Source organism: Protopterus annectens, chromosome 6.part0 (assembly GCF_019279795.1).
Source record: "Protopterus annectens isolate FY-2018-M chromosome 6.part0, PAN1.0, whole genome shotgun sequence".
In the NCBI taxonomy this organism is placed as follows: Eukaryota; Metazoa; Chordata; order Ceratodontiformes; family Protopteridae; genus Protopterus; species Protopterus annectens.
Window position 1 is genome coordinate 977,905,973 of NC_056737.1, and position 20,629 is coordinate 977,926,601.

Below are 20,629 nucleotides of genomic sequence, written 5' to 3' on the forward strand. Positions count from 1 at the left end.
TTAAACAACCTGATGTGCTCTTGTATGTCCAGTGTCATTATGCAAATACAGTGGTCGCATACTCTGTCTGCTTCTTTAAGGTTGCTAGTAAACATGAGACAATTGCTGCAATGTTTTCAAGATGCCCAAATCCACAAAGTTGGCTACAGAGAAATTAGGAAATCGCATTCCCATACTGGCCATACTGCCCGGTCCTTTGAGCTGCAGGGGGCTGGTATATAGGGTTAGAGTACTGTTTAGGGTGCTTTGTGCAGACTAATAAGGGATATTTATTGGGGCAGGTTAAGCTAAGCAGTACCATGTTCTACTAAATTTAATGCATACTCAGTACTGAATTCTACTAAATTTCCAGTATCGCCACCTGATGCTAAACTGGTTTCTCTGAACTTGTTGTCTCTCAGTGTATTTCCTCAATATTGCTGCTTTACAGGGTACAATTTTATGGACCATTCTGCAGTGAAAATTTGCTTTCTAGTTGTGTGCTACTGTACTGGGAATTGCTAACTCACACAAATACACAAACATGTGTAGCAACACTGAAAAAACAGAAAATGAACTAACAATCCACCTGGCCAATAAAATGACTACACTAAGGACATGTCTGTGCATTTCTCAACTCATATAGACCAGGCAAATGCCTACTACCAGTAGATGAGTAAACCTAGTCCTCTTAATTTAAATACACAGTTGGAAACCCACAAGTGCAATGATACCTCAAACCAATTAAACAGCTGGAAATCCCTTGCTAAAAGCAGTTTCTGGAAATCCCTTGCTAAAAGCAGTTTCAAGATGCCCTTCCTCTCACCATTGCCACTAAGACTAATTTTATTTTTTTTACAAAAAAATCAGTGAAATGCACACACAATGGCAGGAAACAGTAGCGATCGCTTAGAATAGTTTCAGCAAGCATGATTTAGCAGTCAGAGGTACTTAACTTTGCTTGGATGGCACCGGATAAAAGTAAAACAGTTCTAGATTGCAGGCTAGGCTCCAGGCTTTGTTGAACTCTAGAAAGTGAGCAGGCGGTAGTATTTAGTAAAGGACGTTTACTCAAGCAATACCGGTTTGCTTGGTAGGCACTCAGTATCTTAGCTTGATGGAAAACAGAGGGTGGGAAGAGAACATTTATAGCTTGTACAACAGACAACAGCACTGATAGCACAGAGGGAGGGACTTTGGAAAGCAGATTAGCATAAGAGGCGGAGGACAGAGTCAGAGTCTTATAAAACCACCACAACAAAAGGGTGGGAGGGTTCGGGAAAGTTTTCGGCAAGCAAGCAGGTTACTTAGAGAGGCATCCAGTCAAATAAAGTCAATATTATAATCCTTTCATTAACTTAATGCGTTAGTGGGGGATGAGGCAGACAACAGAATACAACTTTAAGCAGGTAAATGATAAGCAGAATATAAAAGCACTGAAGCACAAACTGGAGCAGAGACAATTCTCTCACTGTTGAACTTGTATGGCAGTTTAAGGCCTTCAGCTATGCAGAAATGTACCAGTATTGTTGTTTATGGAAAAATGCAGGAAAAAATTACTACAGCACAAATCTAGCAGTATTAGTCCACAGTCATGCTGTAAGTGTGAATTAAACCGCAAGACTAACGTTTGGGTTTAAAATTCAAATGGCTTTTACTGTGTAAATAGAAGTGCAGAATAATGCAGAATGCAGACTTCTCACAGATGCGAATTAAAATGCAAGACTAGGGCCCCAGAACAAACCAGAGAAGTGTAAATAGATAACTTTTTTGGCTGACTTATGGGAACAGAGCAGAAAAGTACAAAGAAGTGCAACCACACAGGTCACTATAAGTGTAACTTAAATTATTTAAGCATCATTGAAATATTTAAAATAATTTAATTCCTTTTTGATGAAAAGATAGTTACTCAGTTTCTCATGTGAGTCTTAAAGTTTTTAATGTAGCTTAGTCATAGCATATAACTGCCAGTGCTTATGCAGTATCTGCTTGTTTACCATCTTTTTCACATGGTCAGCACATCTGTTTATAACTTTTTTCCTTAAGGGAGTTTCACATGTAAGACATAATAGAAGGAATGCACTGATCCCCAAAAATGGACTCCTAATAGCTGTCATGTGTAGAACAAACACATGCATGTAACAGTTAAAATAACCCAGATTTGTCCGACTTGCAGACCAACAAACCTCCCATTGCTGACTACCAGCCAGTGAAAGGGGGATATTGCTTTTCACCTCCCAAGTTTTATAAAGTTAACAAGCTTTGAAGTAGTCCTGCATTTAAAAAAAAAAAACAAATTGCTTATTAGATGACCAATCAAGGACAAACCCTAACTCTTTTTAAACCCTAATTTAAAACCGAAATAGGGAAAAGGGAGATGAGATCGCCTTGCATTTTTTAAAAGGAAATTGAAAGATACCTTACAGACAAATTTTTGCCTGCTCTTGCTCAGAAGGGCTAAAAACCACACCTTATGGCTCGTGCAGTCGTACTGTCAGCTTCAATAATTTCTTGTAAAAGATAATCTATTTTAACTGTGGAATGCCCTAAATTTAACTATGCATACTGTACACTAGTGCTTTTCAACCTTTTTTTTTGTTGCAAATACTTGCTGTAAATATTTTGCGCAAGTATTTTTCAACCTGCACCACAAACATTTACTCTGCAAGGTTATTTATTTAACATATAAATATATATATATATATATATATATATATATATATATATATATATATATATATATATATATGGATCTAGGACTTTTGATCGAAAGCTGAAAAGTCTGAATCCATAATTACCAAACGCACCTCAACGAAAGTGCTTTCACTTTAAAAGTACTTTCGTTAAAGTATGTTTAAAAAAAAAAAAAAAAAATCTACTGCTTTGTAGGAGGGCAAGCCTCCCTGCACCCCCCACCCTCTTACATTAATATTCTTACTCTGAGGTTGCACTACAGTGGGGAAAAGGGAATTTTTCCTTATCCGCACTGTAGTACGACCAGCAAAACAAGCATACTTACCGGAAAGTCCTGCTTCGGTGAACAGCACTTTCGGTTAAGTATGTTTGCCGATTAAGGTTTCGGTGGAAAGTGCAGTTGGAGATCTGTACGGATCCCATATATATATATATATATATCTATATATATCTATATCTATATATATATATATATATATATATATATATGTATTATATATATCTATATATATGTATATACATCTATATATCTATATAGATATATGTATATATATATATATATGTTTGTCTTTTTGGCTTTTCCCGGTTAGGGGTTGCCACAGCGGAACTCCGGTCCGCTAATGATTGACAGTAGATTTTTATGGTGCCGAATTGCCAGCCTGATGCCAAACCTTCAGCGAAGGCATGCCCATTCATGCATGTCTTTGGAGGCCACTCGACTGCAGGGAGGACATGCAGACTCCACACAGAAGGCACTCCAGCCGAGAATCGAACAGGAGAACTTCTTGCTGTGAGGCAGCAACGCTACCGCTATACCACTGTGGCTTTTACATATATGTACACGTGTGTGTGTGTGTGTGTGTGTGTTTAAATGTGTGTGCGTGTGTATATTTTTTTGTTATATATTTATAAGTTTAGTACACTACTGTTTGTGTGCAATTTGTGTGCGTATGTATGTACACTACTATTTGTGTGTGTATATATAATATATTTCATAAGCATGTGTATGCATACACATACATATTTTACCTTTATTGCTTCAGTGGACCCTATAAAACAATGTTCACATAAAGTGGGTATGGCAGATCTTACCAAGTAAAACAGAACCACAAGCAACTGAGAAATGCCTCCAAAGACATGTTGTAACTAATGAATGTACATTACCGTGTAGCAAATATGCCAAAGACAATGAAGGGGAAAAAGTGGTCCTGGTGAAAACTCTAAAATCTGTATTTGAACAAACAGTTATGCGCTTTCACCTTATCACATCCAGGACTAAAGTTTGAAACATTTCCCTCATATTATGCACCCCTACCTGTGCAGACTTGGTGCTTGCAAAGTGGGAAGAAAAACATGTTCTGGGGTCCATTTATAGCGACTGTTGGATTATATACAGGAGATTTTTGGACAACAGTTGTGTTCTTTAAACTGATACTACTGACAAAGCACATGAATTTTTAATTTTTTTTAAACAAAACTACATCATTTCTGAGTTTTGCTTATAACATCTCTTATGACAAACTCCAGTGTCTCGATGTAGAACTCCACAAAGAGAATGGCAGGTTCAATTCTAAGGTACACAGGAAAGATACATTTCTCAGTTCATATTTACATTTTAACAGTGCGCACCCTTACCAGTATAAAAAGAACATTGTTAAAGAACAGTTTGTACAGGCCAGCAAGATGACCTCTAGTAATAGTGAATTTGAAAGTGAATGTATATTTTTGGAAGGTTTATTTAAGGTAAGGGGTTTTCCGTATTAATTAATAGAGGAAGTGAAAAAACAGGTATACGAAGTTAGGCAAGACAGATTCAAAGCTGTACTAGGGGAACACCTATCTGAAAGAATAGAGGCACAGCAAAACCAGAAAGAAGAATTTGGAGTACAGTGCTAGTATGGACACTGTTAGAAATGTTAAATCTGATTGGGAGAAGTTTGTAAGACTCAAAGATTTAGATAGGATCCCGAAAAACTAACTAAAATTTGTATGCAAGAATGGCCTGAACCTGAAGAATGTCCTAGAAAATGACTTTAAATCAGAGAGAAAAAAGGGTACCTACAGATGTGGACGTTGTCCACAATGTAGGTATATTATTAATTAGGGAAGAACTGTTTTTAAGCAGCAGAAACTTTATGGTAACTAGTAAAGGATTTTTAACTGTGAATCTAGTGGATTATTGTATTTAGCATTGTGTGAAGAATGTCAGTCTTTCTACATTGGCAAGATTGAACGAAAATTAAAAAGGAGAGTATATGAGCACTAATATGATATGAAAACTCCCTAGAATGTAGAAAAAACATCTTTACCTTTTTTGTATTCGGAGTGAAAAAGGGAAGCAAGAGGGGGGCAATGGGAAGAAATGGTGGAATACAGGGAATTATAGTGGCAGATAATATTGCAAGCCACCATTGCACCTGGTTTAAATGAAAATGTATCCCTTGCCCCCGTGTTGAAGATGAGAGCTGCTAAACTATGAACTATTTTTATCGGTGGTGCAGCGGTAGTGTTGCCTCACAGCAAGAGGTTCGATTCTCAGCTAGTGTGTGGGGAGTGCCTTCTGTGTGGAGTCTGCATGTCCTTCCTGCGGGTCGAGTGGTGTTCTGAAAGACATGCGTGAATGTGCGTTCTTTCGTTGAAGGTTGGGCATTGAGCTGGCAATTTGGCACCGTGAAAATCTATTGCCAATCATTAGCAGACCGGAGTTCCGCTGTGGCGACCCCTAACTGGGAAAAGCCGAAACACAACAACATGTGATTTCCTACAATTTTTATTAACTGGGAAAGTGATTAAAATGACCACTAGAGGGAGGCTGATTACTATAAATTATTCACAGATTCTCACTATGTAGAAAGGTTTTATATACATTTTTAGATGCAACATATTTATTTTTGTAATTTATTTATTAAGCTGTGTTTTTAAACTGTTTTAAACTATTTTAGTGATTATGATTTTACTTATTACATGCTTTTAAGAATGTGTTTATAGGTTTCTGAGAGCTGTTTATAAAGTGATGAATATTGATTAATTTTATGGTAATTAGCTTTTTTAACCAGTTCAGTTTTATTGGTTAATTTGTGTTTTAGGAGGGCATAAAATCTTTATTGCATATGCCTGTTAACATCTGATGACGTCTACTTGATAGAAATGAAAATGCTGTTGTTTTTAAATCTTTATGCGTTCGTGTATTTATATTAAAACTGCATTAAGTGGATCCGTTGGCTGGCTTCAACTTTCTTGGGTACCTTGGACTTGTTTATTGTGAATTTTTGGTGCCTTTTGCTTTTGTTTGTGGATATACATGTATGGGTTTACTTTGGAAGCTTGAAGTTTCAAAACTTTGAACCTCATATGGTTGAATCCATATCGAATATTTGAAACACTGAATGATTTATATGAAGATCGCTGTACAGCATGGAATGGGAAATTTGCCATTCTCTTTACTGTAGTGCAATCTCGGAGTTGGTATATGTAATTAACAGGGGGTTGGGTGGTGCAGGGGGGCTTGTCCTCTCTGTAGAAACATAATTTTTTTTTTCTTGACGTTTCGAACTTTCAAAACTTTCGATGTTATGATCTCAACCATATAATATATATGTGTGTGTGTGTGTGTGTGTGTGTGTGTGTGTATGTATATATATATATATATATATATATATATATATATATATATATATATATATATATATATATATTTATGTATTTTTGACTGATTCTTAAATGAAGGGGAATACACCTTGAACATGATAGACGCCAGCTCAGATTCTGTCTTCATTGAATATAACATTTCAGGAAGTCTGATTAGCTTTCTCAAAATTAAAATTTGGTAGGGCTGTTAGGAAAGCCACACACTCAAGGTGGTTGTCAGACTGCCTTTCCTTCGTCTGTAACAAGAAGGGTTTGTCTTTACAATCCAAACCAAAGGATCATTCAACAAGGGCAGTAGACAGCTCAACGGCTTTTCCTGATAAAATGTATGTATATTGTAATGAAAAGGTTTTTATTTTTTACAAAATATCTTGCTTATGATTTTAGATTTTTAAATAGTTTTAAAAAATTATTTTTTCATTGGTATGTATGCAGTAATACTGAAGCTCTTTTGGTAGGATGTAACTTGTTAAAGATGTTGATGCTAGGGTTATTTGTTTGTACTAAATGTTCTAACTGAATAGTTTTTTTGTGTGTATAAAAAGGATTGTTGGGAATGGTAGGCTAGGATCTGAAGTTTTGATAAGACAAAAACGCGGTGACACCTTAAAGCATTATTGTGAATTTGTTGTTTTGTGTGTTATAATACAGTTGCTCATTAAAGGGTGTCATTTTAAGGATCGTGGTTGCCTTTGTTCTACTTTTACATGCTTCTTAAATAGCTTAAAACAAAATTTATCAGAGCCACTAGAACCCCCCCCCCCCCTTAATCACAGCCTCTGGACGGACTTTGTCCTAGAGGAATGGAAGACTGCAGCAGTTGTCTCTGCACAAGGGGGGGACATCAACTGACCCAGGGAACTACAGACCAATGAGCTTGAGCAGTCTTGTCTAAGATAATTGCCAGGATTTGCTGGATGTGTGGCATACGCCTGTAATATTAGCATCCTAGGAGGCAGAGGTTGTTGGATGTAATCGTACTGTGAGTGAGAAACCAAACTTCCTGGAAAAGGAGAGAAAAAGTAATCCTCCCCAGGAAACAAGGCCATGGAGAGCATTATCATGGACCTGATCGATAATGCAATGAGAAATCTTCAAACACTGGACCAGATCCAGTTTGGCGTTGTTAAATGGAGGTCTTGTCTACTCAATCTGGTGGACTTCGAGAAAGGCATCATGGCCATGGATGAAGGTAAAACAGTGCACACTGTTTATCTAGACCTGGCCAAAGCTTTCACCACAATCCCCCACTTGGGGATCATAGATAAACTTGACTTGGACATAAACCCCTACATTTTTGGATGGATAGCGTACTGGCTGAATGACGGGACACACATTGTCTGGATAGGCGATTCCACTTCCGATAAGGCTGTTACTAGCAATGTCCCACAGGGCTCAGTGCTGGAACCCCTCCTGTTTGGTATATGCTTCTTTGAAGTGAAGGCCAGTGTTGGAGGCCTCTGGCTTGCAAAGTTCATTGACAGCTGTAAGCTGGGAGCAATCAAGTCCCCAAATTATGTTGATATCCTACACACTGGCCTAAAAATGACAAATGACTGGTGCCAAAAATCATGGTCTGAGACTAAATGCTAAAAAATTGTAGTCATAGACTTTGGTAAATCAGATGTCCTTGTTAATTGTAGTATTGGTAACACACCCTAAAAGTCCCAGTGGTGGGGGACCTAGGAACACAGATAGATAGTAATCTAAACTTTAACTACCAGCTACGGTAGTGAGGAAACCTTTCTGTATGGCTCAACTTAAAAGTAAAGGCATGGCATCAACGTCAAAGGAAGTCAGAATGCCATTGTACCTGGCCCTCATTAGGCCTACGATTGAATACAGTGATCCTGTTTGCATTTACCTAATCAGTTACTTGTACTAGTTGGAGTGGCCCCAGAGGTTTCTCATTAAAAAAATACAAAGCATAAAATGCCTTTCTTATACAGTCAGACTAAAAGCCCCACCCCTTTACACCATCTCATATCATTTATTGAGAGGTGATTTGTGCCTGACCTACAGTGCATTCTCTGATCCAGCGCTGATGGAAATGTTACATGTTTATAAGAAAAAAGTTATGAGAGTTACACACATGCACCTGAGCCTTATTTGTGACTCTAATAGAAGTTGCTGGAGAGACAGTTTCATATTCCAAAGGCTACCTTGTCTATGGAATAAAATCCCCATTTTAGTAAAACAAAGCTTGTGCCTTACTCTCTCCAGAAAGATTTTGAATAAATGGATGTTTAACCATAAATTCATTCCTGGGGTGCAGTCCATGTCTTAGGGTTCCAGCAACCAAAGACCCACTACCCTGATACTACCAGGTTCCATATGTGGGGAATTAAGATATAATATTATCGTGTCCTGAGTATTATTGGCTAGGCTTGTAAAGGCTTTTTCACCCTGTGAACCTATGAGGGTTAGGCATTATTAGGCATGGCGATAGTTTTGAGAGTGCACCCCTCACCTAGAACTGACTAGTGGCGACAAAAGAGATGAAGATAAGGTGCTTAGCTCTTTGAAGGGGACATAGTTGTAGGTGGGAGCTTGCCCTTGTAGAAGTGAAGATAGCACTTTGCGTTTAAAACCATCAGTTCCCCAGCTTGTGATAGTATATTAAAGGCACTGTGAGGATTTGGGGCATGAAGTGCATTGTTAAAACAACCCTGACTACAATATGTCAGAAATAATTTCTGCCACCTTCATAGGTTCATAGATTAGTACTAGGATAACTGTGAGCCATTTTAATCTTAGCCAGTTACTCTATGTGAGAGTCAAACCCTACACCTTGTGCTTGTAAGGCAAATACCTTGACCATTATGCCAACCTCCCACCCTATTGTCTCTTATTTTTTGTAGGGGGTGGTGATAAGCCTCTGGCATTGAGTCTTTTTGTCTACATCCCCTAACTCAGAAGGAAAATGTGAATTTGTACTAAGAAGGGTTTTTTTTGTTTAATATTTTACTTCCTTCATCTTAAGTTTTCACTTCCTGTGTATTTGGTTTCAGGTGATGCTGTTTTTTTTTTTTTTTTTTTGCTTTTTTTCAGGCGCGTCATGGAAGAACATATGGAGTAGTATCATTACTTACATAGGCGGCTTGCAAGATGTCTTCTCAGTTCTTTTATTGCTTCTTCTGTTACGTCATGTTAAAATCACTTAAAGATATTTTGTGTGTCTAGTTTAGCTGTACCACTTAAAGGTGTGATAATTAAAAGGGCAATTATTCCATGTACCCTGAATTTAACAATAGATCCATGTAGTTTTGACCCAGTTATTAATGGGTGTAGTACTCAGCCAAATATTGTAGTCATTAATAAACTTGGCACTACAGGCATTGCATCTCCAGAGTAGCGGCACTGAGCTGCATCTCCTGAGTAGCGGCACTGAGCTGCAGCCTTGGATTGTAGGCATAGAATTGCTTCTTGTTCCTTAAGTATGAATTCTTGCAGGAAAGTAACAGTTAAAAAGCTGCTAAGTTATGAAAAATGTAGTGGTAAATACCATTGTAGACTAAGCATATGTTTTTTTTTTTTTTTTTTAACTAGGTTCTTGTTATGACATGTTGCATCTTCTTGAACATTTTAAAACATGATTATGTATCGCTGTCTAAACTCAACCTTTTGGTGTTTGACGAGTGCCACCTTGCAATCCAGGACCACCCCTATCAGAGAATCATGAAGGTAGGTACAAGCAGTTACTGCACTGCTGCTGTTCTGACAAAACTGCGTAGAGGACTGACTTCATGGATGAGCTTACTTTAGTAGCTGTACCTCTTTCACCGATGTGTTTGTATTTCCTTATTTACACTGTATATCAAAACAGTGCAACTTGTAGCTTAATGAAAGGTACCAAGCTGCTTCATTTGTATGTGCCTGAACAGCACTTGCCCGATGGACAACTTGTTACTAGCATGTTATAATTTGACTTGAAGAGTAACTGTTATGGGGTTTGTTCTGATATTCCCAGATTTTTCTCCGTCTTTCATGTGCATGTTTGTGCATGCTGTGATGTTACGTGATGGGATAGGAATGAGTGCCTTCTGCCTGGCATACAATGATGCCATCTGACAGGATAAAAGGAGCTGCTTAGGCTCTGTCCTCCCCATTTCTTTTCAAACCCTTAAAAAATCTGTATCTTAATTTTAATGTATGTTGTTGAAATGCTCCTACATATGGTGCCTGAAGTGCTGAGATATACTCGTTCCATTCACAAGGTGGGTGAGTTGTATTGCTGAGGAGGTATGCACAAGTTTAAACACTGTCAGCATGCCCATATCTTCACTCTAGCCAGCCACTGAAGAAGAAATGAGAGCCTTGTGAGCCCTGAAGATGGTGTGTCTGGAGTGACCAGTCCATTGATCCAGTAGGAAAGCCTTTATTGTGGTAATGGGTCAGCATTAAACAGCTGACAGAATGTTAGGGTGTAAGAAGTCTGGTACTGACCAAAGTCTCTGTTCATACTGGCTGTCCATGAAGAAAGTCTCCCGCCATTCTGAAACAGTGTACTCCTCCACCAAATGCTGGAACAGTCTTACACTCAGTGGCTGAAGAGCAGGTGATGTGCCTCCCCCACCAAATGCTGGAACAGTCTTACACTCAGTGGCTGAAGAGCAGGTGATGTACCTCCCCCACCAAATGCTGGAACAGTCTTACACTCATCAGTGGCTGAAGAGCAGGTGATGTGCCTCCCCCACCAAATGCTGGAACAGTCTTACACTTATCAGTGGCTGAAGAGCAGGTGATGTGCCTCCCCCACCAAATGCTGGAACAGTCTTACACTCATCAGTGGCTGAAGAGCAGGTGATGTGCCTCCCTCACCAAATGCTGGAACAGTCTTACACTCAGTGGCTGAAGAGCAGGTGATGTGCCTCCCCCACCAAATGCTGGAACAGTCTTACACTCAGTGGCTGAAGAGCAGGTGATGTGCCTCCCCCACCAAATGCTGGAACAGTCTTACACTCAGTGGCTGAAGAGCAGGTGATGTACCTCCCCCACCAAATGCTGGAACAGTCTTACACTCATCAGTGGCTGAAGAGCAGGTGATGTGCCTCCCCCACCAAATGCTGGAACAGTCTTACACTCATCAGTGGCTGAAAAGCAGGTGATGTGCATCTGTGTGTCTTCATTTCCTGCTGTCACTGGAGTAGTTGGAAGTTGACAACTTTCTGGTCACTTCACTTTTTGTGAACCTGCGTGTGCCCTCCTGCCATGAGGAAGGGTAGGGTCAAGGGCTAGGATTGAAGTCATATGTCCTCCACTGAAATGAACCCTTAAGTAGTAGACTATAATGATTATGTTGGACCCACCAAAGGCCTGACCTTCAGGCTCTGGCATGTGATGTCTAGAGCATTTGCAGCCCTGTCAGCTGACATCCTGTTCCTGGCTGACATTTTAACCATCTGATGAGCTCCGTCTGCCCCCCCCCCCCCACACACACACACACACTTTGAGATCCTGCGTGTCCCTTATTATGAGGTTTTTGTTTTACAACTAAAGATAACTGAAAATTTATCGTCCTTGTAGTGGTCTCTCGATTACCCTGTTTTGGGGACTCTTAAGGTTCACAATGTCCATTATGGACTGTACTTTTGCTTGTCTGCCTTCACCCCAGAAGTAGTGGAATTATCAGTGGAAAGTCTTAAGATCCATAAATCATCCCTGCTGTGGGACCTTTTTAAAAGCTTGCCATTTTTCAACCTGAGAGGATACAGATTTAGATCAATCATTTTCCTGTAAACCACTGGTGGTGTGGAGTGACATCCTCACTAAGCATCCTAGGGCAAGGTTCCTTTGTGATCTTTTCAGTCCAGCAGAAGTTCCAGGGATCCCAGTTACCTTTTCTGCCTTTCCCCTTCTGTGTAAGAAATCCAAGAATTTAGACAGGGGTATGTATGTGGACCTGGGACCTTTCACGATCTCCTGTCACACTTCCACTGTCTGACTTAGCAGATGGACTGGAATGGATGATTATTTTCTAAGAAAACATACATTTTTAAGAGAAGTTTTATAAGAGGGGTTAGCATACCCCCTAATTCTAATAAGAAATCGAAATGGTGAAAGCAGGAAGGTCAACATCCAGTCAGCTTGTGGCTAATAGAGTTGACATAGAGAAGAAAAGTGAGGAACAGAATGATGGTGTTAATGGTAATGAAGCTGAAACCTGCTGTAGACAGAGCATGTAGAAAATTTTAAAACCGTAAAAACGTAAACTTACAAGATTTTAAAGGGATTCCCTGCAGTTACAAAGGTGGGGGTAAAAAAAAAAAGTTGCCTTTAAGATGAACCCTTAAGGCAGAAAATAGAGGTACGACAAGACGTAGAAATTGCTGTCCGTGTCGGAATGTGACTGCTAAGCAGTGGTGTGTATATGAAGGAAAGAATGTTATGTATGCAAAGTATATTTCGTTATGTACTGTTTGTGCAGCCTTTTGTGTGTGTCATGGAGATTACAGCAAAGGATTCATGAATGTTTGTGCATGCAGTTTCAAAAGTGATGAAGATACATTTTATAAACATTTACAGGAATGTAAAAAATGGGTGTGTTGTGCAGTTTTGGAGTCAGTAAATAATTATGTTCATCGTTTTACACTGCTGCAGTCTTCATGCTTGGGTTATCCTGCCATCAGGCGGTCCCGCAGTCGGCCAGATTTCCAAAGTCCTGGTCTGGCGTCGGTTGTTGTCGCTTTCTCCATGACGTCAGTGTGCCTGGGGTATATCAGAGACAACCGACGCCATTTTCTTCTGTCTTTCTTGCCACGCGGTGCCCAATGCAAAACCAGTTCGCTAGTGCCGGTCGGCCATCTCCTGAGATTGATTGCAGGATCCAGATCCGAAGTCCACGATAAAGCTAAGTACCCCATTGGGGAAACTTTTTCTTGCCTCAGACCGATGTCAGTAAAAGTTAATAACTGTATTTGTTGTGGGAAGCAAATACCTCATAAGGATTTCCATTCATACTGTATTCCTTGTCTAGGCCCTGATGATGACGTCACAGGGTGTCTGTTCTGTGCTAGATTTAATAAGGGTACTATTAAATGTAGATCCGAATCCGCTCAACGATATTTTGGTAGAAGATATAATTACAGGATACCGTCGGATATTCCAACGCCCGCTATTCTGAAAAAACGCAAAGTTAAAGACTGGCGCTTGAGGCCCACAACCGACGGCAAGGCCTCCGCCTCTCAACCCGCTGGTCCTCTTGTTTTCAGTGAGATGCCTACGCAGCCGCTGACGACCACCTCGGGAGGATCCTCTGCCCTGGCCGACTCCCATGTGGAACCCACAGGGCCCTCTGTTTTATCTGACGCCGGCTCCACTGATGCTACCCCGGCTGAGGGTACTCCTGTCTCTGAACAGCCCACTGTGTCCACTGGTGATGTCCTTCAAGGATGCATCTGCAGTCTTTACAAATGGGTTGTCCTGTCGTCAGGCAGCCCTTCGGTCGTCCGGATTCCAAAGTCTGGGTCTGGCTTCGGCTGGTGTCGCACTTCACCCGACGTCATCGCGGCAGTTATTCGGGTATAAAGGCATCAGCCGACGCCATTTTCCTCAGTCTTTCTTGCCGCGTGGCGCCCGAAGCAGAAGCTGTTCGCAAGTGCCGGTCGGTCAGATCCAGAGATTACTACTACCGAATACTATCAAGACTTCTATAAAGCTAAGTACCCCGTTGGGGACTCTTTCTTGCCTCAGCCGATGTCAGAGAAAGTTAATAATTGTTTATCTTGTGGGAAACAAATACCTCATAAGGATTTCCACTCCTATTGCATACATTGTTTAGGCCCAGACCACGACGTAGCAGCTTGTCTAGCCTGTGCTTCTTTTAACCGGCGGACGCTTAGACGTCGCTCGGACTTTGCTGAACAGATTTTCGGCTCAGATTTTACCTACATTATGCCTTCGGATCCTCCGACTACGCAAATAACCAAGAAACGCAAAGAAAAGGACCGACACTCGCGGTCCGCGGTTTCGGCCGAAACCGCGGTTAAGCAAACCACGAGTGTCTCTGTTTCGGCCGAAACCGAGCAAGCGGTTCTTTCTGCAGCCGATAACTTGCCTTCTACCGAGGCCTCTTCTATCATGGTAGAAACGGCTTCTGAAATCCAACTTTCTGTTGCGATTTCACAGGATTTATCAGACACCATTCCCCTTGATATTTCTACCCCTGCACGTGGAGCTGCTAGGCCTCCTCCAGCTATGTCTATTAAGGCCTTTGCCAGGGCTAAGGCAGCCAAAGCATCAAAACCTGTGCCTGCCAAGCCCCCCTCTCACAGGCCCAGCACCAGCTCCCATATGCTTTCTTTGGCAGAGGATCTCATCTCTTTAATTCGTGGAGTCCAGCCACATCCAGACAGGGCCTCTCTCCCTCCTCCAGAAAAAAGGCCTAGAGCAGAGCCCCCTGAGCCAATAGCCACGGATGATTCCTCTGATGACTCAGATCATACAGACCCTCCTGAGGCTTCTTATTCCCCTTACGAAGACTCTGATGCTGAGGAGTCCATCCCTTCAGCCTCTCCTCCTGAGGAATTTTCCTTTGGGGAAACCTTACATGCTATGAGGGAACAATTTCAGTGGCAGGGCCAAGATTTCTCAGACTCTAGGAAAAGGCTTAGGACTTTTCTACACTTGCCACAGCATAGGCCTTTAGCTATACCTCCAGTCCTATCTGTTGTTGATGATGCATTTAATGATGCTTGCACTGCTCCTGATACTTTACCTCCGGCTCCTGCTAAGCCCGATAGGTACTACAGGGTTCCGGACACTCATCACCACTTATATAAGGCTCCTTTTGCAGATCCAGAGACTATCTCCCAGGGCCCTAAAGCTGTAGCAGCTACTTCTTCTAAAAACCCCCTCCCCTTGGAAAGGGATTCCAGGTCCTTAGAGAGATGGGGTAAAAAAGTTTACACCTCTGCTACTTTGTCAGCTAGAGCTTTGAACTGCCAATTTCATATGATTCAATATCAAGAGTTTATGCTTGACCAGTTGACTACAAAGCTATCCTCAGAAGAATCTATAGATAAAAAGTATGTTCAAGAAATGTTACATAACATACAGCAGGTTAGTAACCATTCTTTAAAATGTGGCTATGATGCACTGGAGGCCTCCTTTAGATCAGCCATGACTGGCACAGTTATCAGGAGGCATGCATGGTTGAAAGAACAGGCATTACCAGACCATGTCAAATCTAAGCTTTTGGATGCACCTATGGACAAGGTCAATTTATTTGGTGCCCCCGCACAGCAGGTACTAAAAAAGATGGAAGAGAAAGCAAAATCTGTGCAAACAGTGAAAGATTTCTTACAAATTCAACCTCCAAGGTTTAGCAGGAACTGGCCCTCCAAGAATTGGTCCTTTCCGGACTCCTCTAAGGCACAAAGAGGCAGGAATAGGCGCTCTAGAGGCAGAAACCAATCCAGAGGTGCCTACAGGGGTCGCCAGTGGCAGGGCAACAACCAACAAGGCACGGATACAGCCACCACCACTACAACAACTCAATCACAGTGACTTGGCGGTGGCACCGCCTACCAGGGAACAACTAGAAGCACCCTTAGGCGGAAAGCTAACATTATTTTCAAGAAACTGGCACTGCATTACAAGAGAAAAATGGATTTTGCAGACTATAGACAAAGGTTACAGGTTCCATTTCCATACACTACCAGGAAAGAGAGGAATGCCAAACCTACCACCTTCTCAAAGGGCAGAAGCTCTAAAACAAATATCTCAATTATTAAGAATGAGAGCTGTGGAAAAGGTACCATTTATGGAGCAAGGAAAGGGATTTTACTCCAGGCTCTTCCTGGTACCAAGAAAAGAAAACAAATGGAGGCCTATTCTAGACCTGTCCGCTTTGAACACATTCCTCATTGTCCCAAAATTCAAAATGCTGACCCTACAGCAGCTTCTTCTCATGCTGGGCAAGGAGTCTTGGCTGGTAACTCTAGATCTCAAGGAGGCATACCTGCACGTCCCCATCAGACCAATTTGCAGAAGATACCTCAGATTTCTTGCAGGATCAGAGCATTATCAATTCTCAGCATTGCTCTTTGGCTTATCTACTGCGCCCAGAGTGTTCACGAAATGCCTGGCATCAGTAATCGCTCATTGCAGACTTCAGGGAATTCAAATCTATCCCTACCTGGACGACTGCCTGATACAAGCGGACAACAAAAGCAAACTCACAGAAGATTTACAAAGAGTCATATACCTACTGCAAGCCCTGGGATATACAGTCAATACAAAAAAGTCAAGGCTGATTCCATCCCAAAGAATAACCTGTCTGGGTGCAGAACTGGACACATCAAAACAAATGGCATTTCTAACTACAGAAAAGAAAGAGCAACTCCCTCTCTACTTCTTGGCATTAACAGAGCAGAGCCATCTAACTGCAAGAAAAGTGCTACAAGCTCTAGGCTTCATGGCATCCTGCATAATACTGGTACCTCATGCCAGGCTGCATATGAGAAAGCTACAGTGGTACCTAAAGAATTTGTGGTCTCAGCACAAGCACAGCCTAGAAACCAAAATTCCGATGATCCCATGCCTGAAGCAAGAGTTCTTATGGTGGGCTCAGGCCTGTCAATCCAACACAGGACTGCCCTTCTGCAAAAGTCAACCAAGACAAACCATCACGACAGATGCCTCAGACCTCGGTTAGGGGCACACATGATGGACAAGTGCTTTCAAGGCCTATGGACTCAAGACCAGCTGCATCTGCACATAAATCTAAAAGAAATGATGGCAGTAAAATTGGCAATCCAGGCATTCAGACCTTTTCTCCAAGAAGGCCAGTTGATGATAAGGACAGACAACACCACAGTTATGTGGTACATCAACAAACAGGGAGGCACACACTCATACCCTCTATGCCGGTTGGCACTGGACCTATGGAATGTGGCTCTGAGCTACAACATTCAGTTACAGGCAATTTATGTACCAGGGAAGGAAAACATTCTGGCAGACATATTAAGCAGAACTACAACAGATGCCCACGAATGGATGCTGCATCCGGACATCTTCAAAACCATCACAAGAGAATGGGGATTACCACAAATAGACTTGTTTGCATCCCCTTTCAATCACCAGTTGAAGAAATTCTGCACAAGGACTTACCACCCACTTGCTTGGAAGGTGGACTCCCTATCCTTCAGTTGGAAAAACCTGACCGCATACGCATTCCCACCACTTCCTTTGATGCACAAGGTGCTTCTCAAGATCAAAGAGGAACGTCCGAGGATCATTCTGATAGCCCCAAACTGGCCAAGGCAACATTGGTATCCACTGCTGAGGAGCATGTCCCGGGAACAAATATGGACACTGCCCCTGATCCCATCACTGCTGACACAGAACAACTACAACATTCTGCATCCAAACTTAAAAACTCTGCAGCTAACTGCCTGGAACATTACATAACAACAATTAACCCAATTTTATCCCAAAGGGTTAAAGACATAATCCTGGAGGCTCGTAGACCTTCAACTAGAAAGAATTATGCAGCAAAATGGAAAAGATATCTCATCTGGAGTACTGCAAAGGGACAAGATGTGAAACTGGTGAACATAGCCAACATCCTGGAGTACTTGGCTGAGCTCTACCATACAGGCCTGTCCTATTCTTCCATCAAGATACATGCATCAGCTATTTCAGCAGAATACAGCTTGGATCCTCCTGTCTTCTCGCATCCTCTGCTCAGACAGTTTCTGAGAGGAATTAAAAATGTAAAACCCCCCAGGAAACCTCCATTGCCAGCATGGGACTTGAACTTTGTGCTAGAAAAACTGACTCTTCCTCCTTTCGAACCAGCAGCAACAGCAGAATTACAATACTTATCCTGGAAGACTGCTTTCCTGCTGGCAATAACTTCAGCAAGAAGGGTCTCTGAACTGCAGGCATTAATGGCAGTGCAACCCTTCCTGATCTTCCATCAAGATAGAGTGTCCATGAGAACAAATCCTACATTTATGCCTAAGGTGGTATCCAGAGTCTCTTTAAATCAGGCTATCCACCTTCCTACATTCTTCCCCAACCCACAGAACAGGGGAGAAAGGCTCCTACATACCTTGGATGTACACAGACAATTACGCTACTACCTGGACAGGACAAAAAACAATAGAAAAACTGACCAGCTTCTGGTAGCATATGCAACAGGAAAGGAAGGAAAACCAATTTCTAAACAGACAATTTCCAAATGGATAGGAAATTGCATTAGATTTTGTTACTCCTACCATGGAAAGAAAACTCCAGAGAACATCAGGCCTCACTCCACAAGGGCTACAGCCACTACCACAGCTTTCTTACGAGGAGTGGCTACCAAGGACATTATAGAGGCTGCTACTTGGACCTCCGTGCATACATTTGCCAAGCATTATAACTTACCTCTATACTCTAGATCCCGTGCTGGTTTTGCCACTGCTGTTTTGCAAGGGATCCTAACTACACCATAATCTCTTCTCATTTCCTCCTCCCTAGTTTAGCTATGGTATTCTACCCATTTGTAAAGACTGCAGATGCATCCTTGAAGGACATAGTACAGTTTTGTACCTACCATAAATGTAGATGTCCGAGAGGAATGCATCTGCAGTCAGGATTACCCACCCTCCTTCCCCTCTGAGGTACTCCTAGGGTATTTGCCAATCTTCAGCTAGCTTGGGGGGGAATCTATTATGGTGTATTTGTTTGTATATATGTACATACATGCTTATTTTGTGTGTTTGCTCTCTACTATTTGGAAACTTTGGCATTTATCCAAATTTAGCCATCCAAGAGGGCACCTGGCATCTGGGGCAAGAAACACTGAGGAAAATGGCGTCGGCTGATGCCTTTATACCCGAATAACTGCCGCGATGACGTCGGGTGAAGTGCGACACCAGCCGAAGCCAGACCCAGACTTTGGAATCCGGCCGACCGAAGGGCTGCCTGACGACAGGACAACCCATTTGTAAAGACTGCAGATGCATTCCTCTTGGACATCTACATTTATGGTAGGTACAAAACTGTACTTTTTTGCACCAGGTAACATTTCTATTAAACTTACCAAAGCAAAGCCAAAAAAGCAGCTGCATTCTCCTTCCCAGGCTCCCGTGTTTATGAAGCTTAAAATGGCTGAAGACCTTATCCTTTTAGTCAGGGGATCTCAACCTCCTCCTGATAAAAAGGCCTAGGCAGGAAACAGAATATGAATCCTCGGGCCAAATGTCCATTTCTTCTGATTTTGCCTCTGAACCTGAGTTATCTTACCCAGCCTACGAAGATTTTGAAGCTGAGGAATCTACTCCTTCAATATCTCCTCCTGAGGATTACTCCTTCGGGGAAACCTTACATTCCATGAGAGAACATTTTCATTGGGAAGGACAAGAATATTCTGACTCTAAGAAGAGGCTTAGAGATTTCCTACTGTTACCCCAGCACAGGCCCCTTGCCATTCCACCAGTGCTGGACATTGTTGATGATGTATACTTGGAATCCAGTTTGAACCCAGATTCCTTACCACCGGCTCCTGTTAAGCAGGACAGGTACTACAGGGTTCCTGATTCTCACAAATTTCTTTACAAAAGTCCTGTGGCTGACCCAGAAACCATTTCCCAGGGCCCAAAAGGAGTAAAAGCTGCTTCAGCAAAAAACCCAGTTCCTTCAGACAGGGACAGTAGAGCATATGACAGATGGGGAAAGAAAGTTTATACCTCTGCAACTTTAGCAACGAGAGCATTAAATTGCCAATTTCATATGTTAAAATATCAGCAGTTCTTACTATTTCAGTTAAAATTAAAGATGCTTCCAGATGCAGAATCCCAGAATGTAAAATAAATGCAGGATTTATTGCATGCAGTTGAACAAGTGGGCAAAGCACACTTTACAATGTGGTTTTGATTCATTAGAGGCCTCCTGCAGAGCGGCAGTCACAGGGTCTGTAATTAGGGGACATGCATGGCTCAAGGTGCAACCACTGCCAGAACAGGTGAAGGCTAAGTTATTGGATGCACCCCTACAGCAGGATGTGTTATGTGGAAGTAAAGCTGAGGAAGTGTTAAAAAGAATGGGGGGTAAAGCTAAATCCATGCAGACTGTTAAGGATTTCATGCAGGTACAACCACCCCGCTTCAGCAGGAATTGGCCTACAAAGAATTGGTCCTTTCCCATTTCGGACAGGCCTCAAAGAGACAAGTACAGACGCCCCAGGGGCAGAGGTCAGTCTCAGGGTACTTTCAGGTCACGGCAATGGGTCGCTTCAAGCCAAAAGGAAGGTGAAGACAGATCCCAAACCTATAGGAGACAGACACAATGACTTTCCCCTACAGCTGCCAAATCCAAC

At 41.8% G+C, this 20,629-nt stretch overlaps 1 protein-coding gene across 1 annotated transcript in view; it reads left to right on the forward strand.

Annotated features, from left to right (window-relative positions):
* Positions 1 to 20,629, forward strand: part of DICER1 (dicer 1, ribonuclease III) — a gene marked incomplete in the record, with an annotated part of 1,877,097 nt that overhangs the window by 218,246 nt on the left and 1,638,222 nt on the right. Inside the window, 1 exon segment of the mRNA XM_044074618.1 lies at positions 9,871 to 10,005. Within this exon segment, the coding sequence (XP_043930553.1) occupies positions 9,871 to 10,005 (135 nt within the window).